This window comes from Anomaloglossus baeobatrachus, chromosome 3 (assembly GCF_048569485.1).
Source record: "Anomaloglossus baeobatrachus isolate aAnoBae1 chromosome 3, aAnoBae1.hap1, whole genome shotgun sequence".
NCBI lineage: Eukaryota > Metazoa > Chordata > Amphibia > Anura > Aromobatidae > Anomaloglossus > Anomaloglossus baeobatrachus.
Genome location: NC_134355.1, coordinates 583,005,332 through 583,020,863, shown reverse-complemented (window position 1 = coordinate 583,020,863; position 15,532 = coordinate 583,005,332). Strand labels below are relative to the sequence as shown.

At 43.5% G+C, this 15,532-nt stretch overlaps 1 protein-coding gene across 1 annotated transcript; it reads right to left on the bottom strand.

The window, feature by feature from the left end:
* Window positions 1-231: 231 nt before the first annotated feature.
* LOC142297314 (microtubule-associated serine/threonine-protein kinase 1-like) lies at window positions 232-4,394 on the bottom strand. The gene is made up of 11 exons (XM_075341552.1): window positions 4,379-4,394; window positions 3,777-3,915; window positions 3,551-3,683; window positions 3,247-3,412; window positions 3,011-3,112; window positions 2,633-2,755; window positions 2,371-2,480; window positions 2,167-2,258; window positions 1,734-1,822; window positions 812-901; window positions 232-592 (listed from the first exon to the last, which is right to left on the bottom strand). The coding sequence occupies exons 1-11, from the start codon at window positions 4,392-4,394 to the stop codon at window positions 453-455; spliced, it is 1,200 nt and encodes a 399-aa protein (XP_075197667.1). The 3' UTR covers window positions 232-452.
* Between the last annotated feature and the right edge of the window lie 11,138 nt (window positions 4,395-15,532).

The window sequence follows — 15,532 nt, the reverse complement described above, 5'->3', positions numbered from 1 at the left end:
CGCGTCCCCTCCTCCCGAGACACTATCTCCGGTCCCAAAATATGCCTGACAATGGGTGTAGTGTGAATTTTCCTGTGAACCGGCATGTACCCTTGTCCTTACCCAGGATGGGACATCACACCTCTGGCTGAGGTGCAATATCTCTGTGGCGACGGAAGCCTCAGGGGCGCCACATATGCTATTAATAATCAAAAGGAAATTAATCAATTTTTATTTTTTGGGGGGGCTCACAATATAAATTCCCTATCCATATGTCTTTGGAGTGTGGGAGGAAACCGGAGAACCCGGAGGAAACCCACGCAAACACGGGGAGAACATACAAACTCCTTGCAGTTGGTGTCCTTGGTGGGATTTGAACCCAGGACCACATTGCTGTAAGACTGCAGTGCTAACCACTGAGCCGCCGTGCCGCCCATAGATGGTGCTGGATGTGCTGCAGTTTCTTCAGGGCACTAGATGTAGGGGTTTTCTGTCCCCAAGAGGTCTAAAGAGCCCTGCAGACAGCAGGAAAAAATGCAGCTTTCTCTGATAGCGCGAGCAGCCCTGGATAATCTACGCCGGCAGGATGATATAATCCGGCGGAAGATAGAACCTGTGAGAAGAAATGAAAATCTAGTGTAAGTCATGGGACTCCATATTAGAAGATACTACTGTGGTGTCACTGTGGCAGGACGGTAGAGGAGCCTTCTCCATACACAGAAACGGGATCATTGTCCGTCATCATACATGTGACAATCCCACCACCGATCACATCTGCTCCACATGAATTCTCACTGACATCACACAACATGGCGCTTATGGTCACACTTACCTCGCCTTCTCTCCCCCTCTTTTACTGTCTCTGTTTCTTGCTGTTTTCTCAGTTTTAGAGCAGATCTTTTTCCCGTCTGAACTGGAGATTCTAATCAAAAAGTCATAGAAAAATATTCATTATTATAAATTCCAAAAGATTAGCTTTGTGTCTTCATAGAGTAATGTGAACTGATTACTATGTACCTATCACTATTCTGTGTGCCGCCATGTGGTGTCTCCCCAAGGATCTGTTTCCGCCTATTAATATCACATTACTTGCAGCAGGTCACAGTGTTATTATATAATCAGTTATATAAACCTTCAGTGCAACTTTAAAGAGGACTCGTCACCAGGTCAAAAGTGTCCAGGATTCACCTTTCTTTTCTTCCCGCTGCTCCCCTGAGTTTGCTGTTTTTTATTTGTTACTATCCCCTTTTCAGTTGCAGAGCTATGGGCCTTTATTATTTTGTGCTCATTTTTATGATGTTTACCATAGGGGTGTGGCTCACAGTTTACTAATGTTGCCTAAAGACACGCCCCCAAAGAATCCTGTGAGCCACACCCCCTTGGAGAGATCACAATAATCTGCACTAAATATGAAGGCCCAATAATTCTGGAAAAGTATGGGCGATTTTATAAAAAACAAACCAACATAATATTCAGGGGGGCAACAGGAATAAAGTAAGTAATTTCCTGATCCTTCATGGTCAAATTAACATTACACTTTTGGATTATAGGCTAAGGGCAACATCTGCAAAAAATTTGTATGTTCTCCCAGGTTCTCCAGTTTCCTCCTACACTACAAAGACAAACTGATAGGAAATGTAGATTGGGAGCCCCAATGGGGCCAGTGATGATCATGTGTGTAAAGTGCTGTGGAATTAATAGCGCTATATAAGAGAATAGATAAATAATAGGATGATCTATAAATCTGTACATACCTGAGACGGAGGGTGAGGATGCCGCAGTGTGTTTAACAGTGAAACACTGACTCTCACCATCAGATTTGGAAAGGGAAGATTCCTTCTGTCTGTTTGGTAGAAAAAAAAGCCAAGTAAGTTACATAAAAAACATTATAGAAGAACAAACACCTGTCTGTAAGGCCAATTAGGACAATACGGAAGAGATACCCCAATGAGGACCCGATTTTACCAGAAATAATGGACTCTAACTAGTAATGTTGGCCTGTAAAGAACTGGACATGAAAGGTTGGTCTGAATAATCAGCTGTTATCACATTGTTATCACAAGCCAGAACTACAGAGATCAGCAATCATGGGGCGGTGCATGCTGGATTTAGATTTGTGTTACTCGTCTCTTGTAAATCACATAATAGTAATAATAATAATAATAATAATAACAATAATCTACGTACATGTCTGAGGGTTTTTCGCTGTTCTCTAGGGAACACCCTGAAGGTGACTTAGGCTCTTCATTGGTCATCCTCTCAGTATTGGTGATATATAGCTAAAATAAATGAAGAAATATTATATTATATATATATATATATATATATGTATATATATATATATATATTATAGGTTTTATTATTATTAAGTTTTATTGGCCACATACTTACTTTAGAAAACTTTCGATAAGGTGATAAAAAATTCTGGACTTCTGGCCACTCATTGTCATCACTCGTGTCCTCCTCATCTGAATCCATATGTTCGTATTTCATAGAGTGAGCTGTAAAGTAACGTGTTATTAGAGATTGTTAGAAGAAGACTTGGTCAGACAATCACCATGTTATCACTAATAATGATGAGAGCTGATTGTCACATACAATGAAAGACAAGACACACGGCCGTTTTCTGCAGATGGCGTCTCATGTTACTTACTGTTAAAGTAGCGGATGTCCTCATCTGACTTTAGATTAGGTATGAACAGGGGTTTCTGACTTAGCAGGTTGCCAAAGTCCAAGTCCCGAAGGAATGGATGCATTTTGATCTCATTTGCCCCTCCTGGAAAAGGAAGACAAGAAAGAAAATGACACAGTCATTGTTAGAGAAACGTCTCTATATCTGTACAGTTTATGTTATTCTGAACTAAAGATAAATCAGAACCAGACATGAAGGAAATGCAGTGAAAGTCATAGTATAAAGAATGGGTAATGGACAAGTAGGTGGAGTAGAGACCCTCAGTCCTGGACCTCATGGACACTGTCGTTTGTCTGGTCACTGAGGTGTAATAAGTCATTATTAATAATATTATATTACCTGTCCCAAGTCGATGTGCAGGATTTTTTCTCAGCAGCTCGGTGATTAATTCTTTAGCTTTTTGTGGAGGACAGTAATCATCAAATGTCCAAGGTATTTCATCTGTTATATAAAAAGCAAGTATTACAGAAAATAAAACATCTGCATTTATTTTCATGAAAAAATGTTTTTCTTAACAAACATAAAAACAGAGCATTAACAAAGAAATCATATAGCATTCAGATTACTTTACTTACCATAGACGATCCTGCGTACAATCTCCCTCTGAGAAGCCCCAGTAAATGGTTCATATCGAAAAAGGAATGTATATAGAAGGATCCCTAATGACCACCAGTCAACAGGTCTTCCATATCCTTTCATTAGGAGGACTTCTGGGGCCATGTAGGCAGCCGTGCCAGTAGCCTGGAAACAAACAAAAAGATGAGATGATGATCAATAAATATCATTACAACATCAAAGGAAACGACTAGATGAGAAATGATCAGATAAGGAGAAAGAGAAGAGATTGGTAAAGTACAAGATCCTGTAAGTAAAGCCGACCTCTTTATCACGGAACTCTCTGATGATGTCCTTAGTTGGAGTCTTGTAGACGTTGGACGTTGGTCTCATGAGGCCGAGTTTTGAAATCCCGAAATCAGTGACTTTAATATGTCCTTTAGCTGTTATCAGGAGGCTGTGAATGAAAAGATGGCGTCAGTAATAACCCATAGACTCTATAACAAACTGTAACTTTCTTCCCCTTCATTATACTACAGGGGTCACTTACTTCTCAGGCTTCAGGTCTCTGTGAACCACACCATGGCTATGCAGATATTCCACAGCAACAACTGTTTCTGCAATGTACAACCGGGCCAAGGTGGGAGGAAAAGCACCTCTGCTTGTTAGGAGACTGCCACAGTCTCCTCCTACACGGGAAAGCAAATATCACAGGTGAGGGTTTGTTACAATGTAAATTACACATGATGAGGGTAAATGAGAAATAATCTGAGACATTGGAATAGGAGGTCATATATAGAGACAAACTGTATAATGCACAGCGTATATTGTATCCTACAGAGATAGAGATAGAGCCCGGCCTCATCTACAAGCCTCATATATTTCTCTGTGAAAGTTCCCATCTATAGAAACTGTTCAAAAAGAAACAAGTTATGCTTTTATCCTTATCAGAAATTGCTGCCATGCTCAGTCAGGACATACGCCCGAGGATTTCACAGAGATCAATGATTTTTCAGGCATCTTGGTAATAGATAACTTATAGTAAATGCTGTGCGGACATGTAACCGCCCATGTGGTCACAATCTGGGTATATATAAGGAGCTCGGATTAATCAGACGTGGGCAGTATATAGATACAATGGATGTGTCCTACCTGGTGCATACTCCATCACCATACAAAGATGTTGTCTAGTAGGAAAGGAGCAGAACATGGAGACCAGAAAGGGACAATCCGCAATTGCTGAGATGTCCCTCTCCAGAAAGGCTTGTTCAAGACTCTTTCTATTTTTCAGGTTCTGCTTGTCAATTTTCTTCATGGCGCAGATCTGCTTTGTGTCTTTATGGCGCACTAAGTGGACGGCACTGGAGAAGAGGAAAATCCATGATTTATTATCAATTGTTACTAATAATCTGTCTATAGACCTCATCAAATGATCTTCTGTACTAATGGTTAATACTAGATGTGGGGCCATTTTTAGAAATCCGTGTCTACAAATACATAGATTAAAGGCCCTGTCACACACAGAGATAAATCTTTGGCAGATCTGTGGTTGCCGTGAAATCATGGACATATTGTTCCATTTGTACACGGCCACAAACCTGGCACTGATTGTCCACAATTTCACTGCAACCACAGATCTGCCGCAGATTTATTTCTGTATGTGACAGGGCCTTAACACTCCATAAATGATCACCTATGGTAGGTCCTCATCCCAAATCCATCCCATCTGTCCTGAATAGTACCAGATGTGGACAGTGATGTGGATTCCTAGTTTCTCTATGGGAACACTGCATGAGCAGGACACAGAGACATAGGCATCGTCATAAGGAGCCCTGGGAAATAACTATATCAAAGAAAAGCTCACCCAAAACCTCCAAAGCTGATCAGCTTGATTGGATCATAGTCTCTTTTAGAAGGATTTCTCATCACATTTAAGGATCCACTCACGGCCTAAAAATTAATAAGAAATTACATTAAGTAAAAAAAACAGCAGAAAAATAAAATCTCCAGATGAAGGAACATCTCCCTTCTACACTATGTCCCACTGATTGCACCGCAGCAGATGTAGAGAATGTGATATTAGCCAGACCCTCCACAGAAGCTCTTATATTAAAGGGTTGTATCCTCCATATACATATATTGTTGTACTACAGGGGGATGACGAGGGACATCACACAGTGGAGGCAGGAATAATGCCACCATGACACATAATAGGTCTGATCTGCATGAAGAACAGAGCTATCCCATTGTCATATGGGATACAATATGGAATGTGTAATTCGTACCCCGTCATCTGATAATATACAGAAGTCACTCTGATACTTACACTGGCAGATTCGTGGACGATCTCTGGTGTCTCACATATTCCACATTCAGTATTTGCCGGTACAGTTATTCCTAAAATAATGATAGATAATGAAGAGACGTCATGTCATAGTTTATATCAGTAGATAAATGTGTGATTGCTCAAGATCTGATCGAATCCCCAACAACGATCTGATCGGGGACTCATGAGCCTCTTTTTACGTTTTTAAGCTGAGAAAATCCCAGAAGAGAGAAGCAGAATTATATGAGCTCCTCCATTATAGTCTATAGGGGGTTCTAGAGCAGCTACCGGCTTCATACAGAGGATGAAGAGTAAATCTACATATTCTCTGCCGTTCTCTATTACTTGATATTTGAATGTAAAATATTGGTGATCAGCTTACCTTCTATCAGATCAGTATTAGGCCCCTGCTGACTGGTATCACTGTCAGGCTTATTTAGGTGTTGCCTCTCTTCGGAGTCACCTTCTGATGTTTCCTGATGGATATAATATATACAATTAATATAACATTTCAGAAATACTAAATTACCGTATATATAAGGCAGGAAGGATTAAACCTGGATTTACTTAATAATTTCAGTATGGGATGAATTATACCTGACCGCTGCCTCTATTAAATCTACATTCATTTATAATGGACTTGTATATACAACTGTTCTCTAATAAGTTGCAAGAACTGCAGCATTTATAAGAAGGACGATTGTGATGACCGAGCGAGACAGAAGCATAAATACAAACTCCACTCCACTGAGTACAGACTGCCATCACAGATGGAGCTGCAGAGACAGGCTGTCATAAGACAAAGGGAGAACACGAACATCATAAATCTGACCTTCTGCTATATGACTGGACATCTGGAGAAGATCAGACAACAAGGACATGAGATATAGAAGATGATGGATCCTTACCTGACGCTCCAGTGAGCAGAATGGGTACTCCAGTACCATCAGGACATTTTCAGCCAGTTGTTTAATAAAGGCCAATTCTCCACTTTGGGATTTTTCTTCAGCCTATAGAGATGAAAATAAACAAGAAAATCATGAGAGAAAATGAAGAATGGAGGAGGCCATTTACGTCACCATCTTACTCCTATCTGCACTAAAATGCTGATATTGAGAGCTGACGAGGGGTCCGGTATCTTGTAAACCTTTAAATCTCCTCGTCCATCCTCCATACCCAGTGTATGTAAACAAGACACATGACTGCTTGAGATCGGTATAAAACGGCCACAGCAGCGTTTATTAACATTACTACTCAATCTCAGGGTGACTTCAACCATGGCAGCCCCACAATCTAATATATAAAGCTGAATGTGTGTGTGTGTGTGTATGTATGTATGCCCGGGATTGGCATCCGCACCGTCGCAGCTACAGCCACAAAATTTTGCACACTCACACGTCTGGACACCGAGAGCGTCATAGGCTATGTTGTGAGGCGAAATTTTAAACCCGCGCATTCCAATTTACCAATCAATTTTGCCCCTATCTACATAATGGGGAAAAAAGTGAAACGAAAAGTGTATCCGCACCGTCGCATTTACAATCACGAAATTTTGCACAGACACCTCATGTGACGCAAGGAACGTTGTAGACTATGTTTTGACAGGAAAATTTAACCCCGCGCTTTACAGTTACTCTCCAAAAAACATGCCTCCATTAAAGTAAATAAAGCCTGGAACTACAGGTTGTTAGTAGGAATGATCACAATATTCATGGAACAAATAGGGGAAGGCATGATAAAACCCGTTATAAATTACTAGTGCTCATAGATTCCCCCATACTCAAGAGAGAAAATAATAGGATCAACTCCTGCAAAAGTACCAAATATGTGAGAACACACAATGGAGTATATTAAATCCAATAATTTATTTAAGTATATAACATACAAACATATATCAGAGTAAAAAACACTCTATAGCACAGTATGAAAATTGAACACAATAGAAAAAAAAGACAATGTCAAGGAGGAAGTAAATCTCATCAAGGTGGGGACCGAGTGACTAAAAAAAAATCAACTATCTGTCATAGTCTGAGGGAGAACAAAAAAGAACAGGATGGGGTAAAAAAAACCCCTATCCTTCCTCCCACAGACCTGGTATCCTAATAAATTCCTGCTTACGGTCAAAGAGTCATTATTCATTGTGACCCATGTCATCCCGTAGTACACACAATTATAATGCCAACCTTAGTGGACAGTCAGGGATGTTTGTGTTCAGGTACACATAGAAATTACATTACATACCCCTTGAAACAATAAGCAGGATCCAGTAGTCCTCGGTCCAGGCCCGACGCGCGTTTCGTGATCCTTTTTCAAGGGCCACCACACGTTTTCTGAGTCGACCCAGTATGTCCGCCTTTATATTCATAATTCCCACCGCGCACAGCTGAGCCGGCCGTCTATTGCGCATGCGCCGTCAGAGGAACCCGGAAGTCAAAAGCATTTCACCCCGGCGGTAGTCATTGAGCGTCCCGCGCGTGCGTTGGGAAAATTCCTTACCCAGACGTCACTTAACGCATGCGCGGCTCAATATCTGACACCGCCGGGTGTATGCACCCGGAAGTCCCGCTCTCACAGCCCACACAGAACAGTCGTCCAGCCGTCTACAGAGGGAAACAGCGAGGACAAATTAGAACGCATCATATGTAAATCAGTATGTATAACATAATAGTACAAATAACACTGAATAGGCAATCAAATCTATGCCACCAAACCGGTCAGGTTGCAATAAGTCATACATGTTAGGGTCCGCGTATTTAGAAAAATCAATGACAACCTACAGTGGGCCGTGTGTCTACATAAGAATAAATGGCTAAATAGCATGTATGCAAATCAGAGCGTATGGTGGCAAAAACATATACACTGGCGTTATGAAATTACATATACACTGTTATTATAAAAATAAACAATTTTTTTATTCTTTATCCATCATGATGATATAGTCCTTGGATTTGGAACAAGAAGATGCTCATATTATTTCTAGTAGTCGTCCCGCATGAATAGAAGAAGGCATAAGATAGTTCATCAATCAAATTTACATTACTAAAATGGAAACAAACAAACAACATATAATTAAAAATAAGCATAAAAACACCCAAGTGTCTGGACAAGGGACAGTCTCATCACGAACCAAATTGAAAAGTTAAATAGCTACCACAGGTAGAGATAATTATGGGATTATTATCTATTACACATTAAAATACGGAGCAAAGCTAAACTGCTCATTAAGTCCTGCAGGGGATAATGTTTCCAAGTGAAAATATCCACTTGCATTCCAATCTGGCTAATATAGCCTTTAAATTACCCCCACGGATCCCACCATTGATCAGGTTTATCCCACCACCCTCAGACCTGTCGAGTCGCAGTTGTGGTATATTTTGAAGTGTCTGGGGAGAGTCCTCAGCAATGACGGGTCCGTGACGGATGGAGCTTTAAGGATGTCACGTACATGTTCGCGTATACGTTACTCACATTTGTCTTGACGTCAAGCCCATGTATATTAAATCACATAGGCATGTGGCGTAATAGATAACATGTGTACTACTGCATGAAATTATTATTATTATTATTATTATTTATTTATAGAGCACCATTAATTCCATGGTGCTGTACATAAGGGGGTTACATACAAAATACGTATACAAGTTACAGTAGGACAGACTAGTACAGAGGGAAGAGGGCCCTACCCTTGCGGGCTTACATTCTATAGGATTATGGGGAGGAGACAATAGGTGGGGTGTAGGTCAGGCGGCAGCTCCGCACGGTGGTCGGGCGGCAGCTCCGCACGGTGGTCGGGCGGCAGCTCCGCACGGTGGTCGGGCGGCAGCTCCGCACGGTGGTCGGGCGGCAGCTCCGCACGGTGGTCGGGGCGGCAGCTCCGCACGGTGGTCGGGCGGCAGCTCCGCACGGTGGTCGGGCGGCAGCTCCGCACGGCGGTCGGACGGCAGCTCCGCACGGTGGTCGGGCGGCAAGCGAGTTCATTGTAGATTGTAGGCATTTCTGAACAGATGAGTTTTCAGGTTCCTTTTGAAGTTTGCAAGGGTAGGGGATAGTCTGACGTGTTGAGGCAGCGAGTTCCAGAAGACTGGGGATGCTCGGGAGAAGTCTTGGAGTCGGGTGTGTGAGGAGCGAATGAGAGAGGAGGAGAGGAGGAGATCTTGGGAGGACCGGAGGTGACGTGTTGGAGTGTAGTGGGGGGATTAGTTCGGAGATGTACGGAGGAGACAGATTATGCACAGCTTTGTAGGTCAGTGTTAGAAGTTTGAATTGGATACGGTGGAAGATTGGAAGCCAGTGGAGGGACATGCAGAGAGGAGAAGCGGGGTGGTATTGAGGAGAGAGGTGGATAAGTCGGGCAGCAGAGTTAAGGATGGACTGGAGAGGGGCGAGCGTGTTGGCAGGGAGGCCACATAGGAGGATGTTGCAGTAGTCGAGGCGGGAGATTATGAGGGCATGCACTAGCATTTTAGTAGATTGCAGATTGAGGAAAGGGCGGATTCTGGAAATATTTTTGAGTTGAAGACGGCAGGAGGTGGTGAGGGAATGGATGTGTGGTATGAAGGATAAGGCAGAGTCAAAGGTCACTCCGAGGCAGCGAACTTTTTAATTTTAAAACATTGTTTTTTGTCTGCTGAGTGGAATTCTTTCCCCCTCACGATGTTACCAGACCTGCAGGTTACACAATCGCCACACGTGTAGCATCCAACTCTAGGAGGACCACATCCTGGAAGGCCTGTTAAAGTTTTTGCCACATAGTGGCTATTGACCAGTAGATCTCGGAGGCTCCTACCCTTACGTGGGGTCACAAGTGGGGTCTCGGATAGGTTACTCTCAAGCACTGTATCCGTTTGTAAGACGGACCAGTGTTTTGAGAGTGCCTCTCTCATCTGTCCCCATTGTCCATTGAATGTAGAGATGAAGCATATCCCGCCTCCACCCTCATTCTGCATAACTGAATTGGATTGGTATAGTAATTGGTTCCTTGGTGTGGCTTTCGCTCTTTGATAACCATTTTTAATACCGCGGATGCCATAGCCCCTCTCCCTAAACCGCATGCACAGGTCTCTGGCCTGTTCCTCAAATCTCTGAGGTGTAGAGCAGATTCTCTTGGCCCTAAGGAACTGTCCCGTAGGTATGGCTCTGATCGTGCACCTCACATGGGCTGAGGAGGCATGTAACAATGCATTAACCGAGATCGTCCTTGTGGTATAAATCTGTCTCAATTGATCCATCCTCCCCCACCTCCACCACAACGTCCCAAGGACCTGCATCTGTTCGCCCCGAAAACTAATTTTGCATAGACTACACACTAAGGTAGAAGGGGGAGAGGAGACTCTTAGTGTGATGGAACAGGAGGCTATCACTGTTCTGGAAGACCTAGAAAGGTAAAGTAGTGGTGGTGCCTCGGGGGTTTTTCCAAAAGACATCCTCTCTAGATCTGCGACATTTCCTCCCTTATCAATCTGCCCACAGGTGGAAATCTTTGTCAGATTAGTCACGAAGGAACTTAGACCCGCAACACACATCCGTTTAATTTGTACGTGTGCGGTACGTATTTGCACGTACCGGAGACACGTACACACGGAGACCCATATTGTTGTATGGTAGATGGCACACACACGTAAAATCGCATGGAACGTGTGTCCGTGAGGTAAGTACGTGTGTGCGCTTTTCTACACGGACAACATGTCCGTTTTTGGCCGGCAGCACGCAGGCACGGACCCGCTTTAGTCTATGGGTCCGTGCCTGCACGTACCGCACACGGAGTATGTCCGTGTTCAGCACGTTTCGTGCGTGTGCGTTTTTACACTAGCAATCTTATTTTTTTTTTAATTAAATTCAGTATACTTACCTTTTTTTTCTGCTGTTGTCAGTCATACTTACATTGGCGCTCGTTTTTGTTCTTCCCCCGGCTCATACCGCTCCCACCAGCGCGGCGAGGAACAGCTGTGCAGAGAATACGACGCAACAATTACTTTGAATATGCCGGCCGCTCATTAATCAATCTCGTATTCCCTGCTTTCCCCACCCACAGACGCCTGTGATTGGTTGCAGTCAGACACGCCCCCCACGCTGAGTGACAGCTGTCTCACTGCACCCAATCACAGCAGCCGGTGGGCGTGTCTATACTGTGCAGTAAAATAAATAAATAAATAATTTAAAAAAACGGCGTGCGGTTCCCCCCCCATTTTAATACCAGCCAGATAAAGCCATACGGCTGAAGGCTGGTATTCTCAGGATGGGGAGCCCCACGTTATGGGGAGCCCCCCAGCCTAACAATATCAGTCAGCAGCCGCCCAGAATTGCCGCATACATTAGATGCGACAGTTCTGGGACTGTACCCGGCTCTTCCCGATTTGCCCTGGTGCGTTGGCAAATCGGGGTAATAAGGAGTTTTTGGCAGCCCATAGCTGCCAATAAGTCCTAGATTAATCATGTCAGGCGTCTCCCCGAGATACCTTCCATGATTAATCTGTAAGTGACAGCAAATAAACACACACACACCCGAAAAAATCCTTTATTAGAAATAAAAAACCCAAACATATACCCTGGTTCACCACTTTAATAAGCCCGAAAAAGCCCTCCATGTCCGGCGTAATCCAGCATGCTCCAGCGTTGCATCCAGCTCTGCTGCATGGAGGTGACCGGAGCTTCAGAAGACACCGCCGCTCCTGTCACCTCCACGCAGCTAATGAAGGCAATAGCGCGATCAGCTGAGCTGTCACTGAGGTTACTCGCGGCCAACGCTGAATACAGCTGATCGCGCTATTGCCTTCATTAGCTGCGTGGAGCTGACTGGAGCGGCGGTGTCTTCTGCAGCTCCGGTCACTCCTTATGGTACTGCCATGGGAGCGGCATGTGCATCATCTTATGTGGGGCTATTTCTGGGCAAGTGAAACAGGCAGTACTTCATGATCTGCCCCTTGCCCAGAATATAGTATGTTGGTACCGTTACATTGACGACACGCTGCTCCTATGGCAAGGTGCCCGACCTCTGCTGGATCAATTCATGTCAGATCTAAATCGGAATGATTATAATAACAAATTAACATATAAGGCGGTTAAGAGAAGGGTTGATTTTTTTGGACGTTGTGGTGGAGGTGGGGGAGGATGGATCAATTGAGACAGATTTATACTGCAAGATGACCTCGGTTAATGCATTGTTACATGCCTCCTCAGCCCATGTGAGGTCCACGATCACATACCTACGGGACAGTTCCTTAGGGCCAAGAGAATCTGCTCTACACCTCAGAGATTTGAGGAACAGGCCAGAGACCTGTGCATGCGGTTTAGGGAGAGGGGCTATGGCATCCGCGGTATTAAAAATGGTTATCAAAGAGCGAAAGCCACACCAAGGAACCAATTACTATACCAATCCAATTCAGTTATGCAGAATGAGGGTGGAGGCGGGATATGCTTCATCTCTACATTCAATGGACAATGGGGACGAATGAGAGAGGCACTCTCGAAACACTGGTCCGTTTTACAGACAGATACAGTGCTTGAGAGTAACCTATCCGAGACCCCACTTGTGACCACATGTAAGGGTAGGAGCCTCCGAGATCTACTGGCACAATAGCCACTATGTGGCAAAAACTTCAACAGGCCTTCCAGGATGTGGTCCTCCTAGAGTTGGATGCTACACGTGTGGCGATTGTGTAACCTGCAGGTCTGGTAACATCGTGAGGGGGAAAGAATTCCACTCAGCAGACAAAAAACAATGTTTTAAAATTAAAAAGTACATTTCATGCAGTAGTACACATGTTATCTATTACGCCACATGCCCATGTGATTTAATATACGTGGGCTTGACGTCAAGACAAATATGAGTACGTATACGCGAACATGTACGTGACAACCTTAAAGCTCCATCCGTCATGGACCCGTCATTGCTGAGGACTCTCCCCAGACACTTCAAAATATACCACAACTGCGACCCGACAGGTCTGAGGGTGGTGGGGATAAACCTGATCAATGGCGGGATCCGTGGGGGTAATTTAAAGGCTATGTTAGCCAGATTGGAATGCAAGTGGATATTTTCACTTGGAACATTATCCCCTGCAGGACTTAATGAGCAGTTTAGCTTTGCTCCGTATTTTAATGTGTAATAGATAATAGTCCCATAACTATCTCTACCTGTGGTAGCTATTTAACTTTTCAATTTGGTTCGTGATGAGAGAGTCCCTTGTCCAGACGCTTGGGTATTTTTATGCTTATTTTTAGTTATATGTTGTTTGTTTGTTTCCCTTTTAGTAATGTAAATTTGATTGATGAACTATCTTATGCCTTCTTCTATTCATGCGGGACGACTACTAGAAATAATATGAGCATCTTCTTGTTCCAAATCCAAGGACTATATCATCATGATGGATAAAGAATAAAAAAATTGTTTATTTTTAGAATAACAGTGTATATGTAATTTCGTAACGCCAGTGTATATGTTTTTGCCACCATACGCTCTTATTTGCATACATGCTATTTAGCCATTTATTCTTATATAGAAATACGGCCCACTGTAGGTTGTCATTGATTTTTCTAAATACGCAAACCTTAACATGTATGACTTATTGCAACCTGACCGGATTGGTGGCATAAATTTGATTGTCTATTCAGTGTTATTTGTACTATTATGTTTATACGTACTGATTTGCATATGATGCGTTCTAATTTGTCCTCGCTGTTTCCCTTTGCGGACGGCTGTGCGACTGTGCTGTGTGGGCTGTGAGAGCGGGACTTCTGGGTGCATACACCCGGCGGTGTCAGATATTGAGCTGCGCATGCGTTAAGTGACGTCTGGGAAAGAATTTTCCCAACGCACGCGCGGACGCTCAATGACTACCGCCAGGTGAAATGCTTTTGACTTCCGGGTTCCTCTGACGGCGCACGCGCAATAGACGGCCGGCTCAGCTGTGCGCGGTGGGAATTATGAATATAAAGGCGGACATACTGGGTCGACTCAGACAACGTGTGCTGGCCCTTGAAAAAGGATCACGAAACGCGCGTCGGGCCTGGATCGAGGACTACTGGATCCTGCTTATTGTTTCAAGGGGTATGTAATGTAATTACTATGTGTACCTGAACACAAACATCCCTGACTGTCCACTAAGGTTGGCATTATATTGTGTGCACTACGGGATGACATGGGTCACAATTAATAATGACTCTTTGACCGTAAGCAGGATTTTATTAGGATACTAGGTCTGTGAGAGGAAGGATAGGGTTTTTTTTTTACCCATCCTGTTCTTCTTTTTTGTTCTCCCTCAGACTATGACAGATAGTTGATTTTCTTTTAGTCACTCGGTCCCCACCTTGATGAGATTTACTTCCTCCTTGACATTGTCTCTTTTTTTCTATTGTGTACAATTTTCATACTGTGCTATAGTGTTTTTTACTCTGATATATGTTTGCATGTTATATACTTAAATAAATTATTGGATTTAATATACTCCATTGTGTGTTCTCACATATTTGGTAGGTTATTAATAGGAGCTGTGATTGGTTGCTATAGGAACAAAAGACATGAATAGTATAAGAAGCTTATATGTGAGGTAATAAGATGTCAGTGGTGAGACGGATAGAGAGAGACAGACAGAGAGACAGACAGGGAAAGAGACAGAGAGATAGAGACCGACAGGGAAAGAGACAGAGACAAACGGTGAAAGAGACAGACGGAGACAGACGGTGAAAGAGACAGACAGAGCCAGACGGTGAAAGAGACAGAAAGAGACAGACAGAGACAGACGGTGAAAGAGACAGACAGAGACAGACGGCGAAAGAGACAGACCTGGAAAGAGACAGACAGAGACAGACCTGGAAAGAGACTCACCTGGAAAGAGACAGACCTGGAAAGAGACAGACCTGGAAAGAGACCGATAGGGAAAGAGACAGATGGGGAAAGAGACAAATGGGGAAAGAGACAGACAGACATGCAGAGAGGGACAGAGACAGGCAGACAGGGAAGGAGGAGACAGCCAGAGATACAG

Coding starts and splice junctions, on each gene's coding strand:
- LOC142297314 (XM_075341552.1), bottom strand. Junction 2,756..3,010: donor TGCACATCGACTTGGGACAG/GTAATATAATAT, acceptor TTCCTTTTCCAG/GAGGGGCAAATGAGATCAAA. Junction 2,259..2,370: donor CTTATCGAAAGTTTTCTAAA/GTAAGTATGTGG, acceptor CATTTATTTTAG/CTATATATCACCAATACTGA.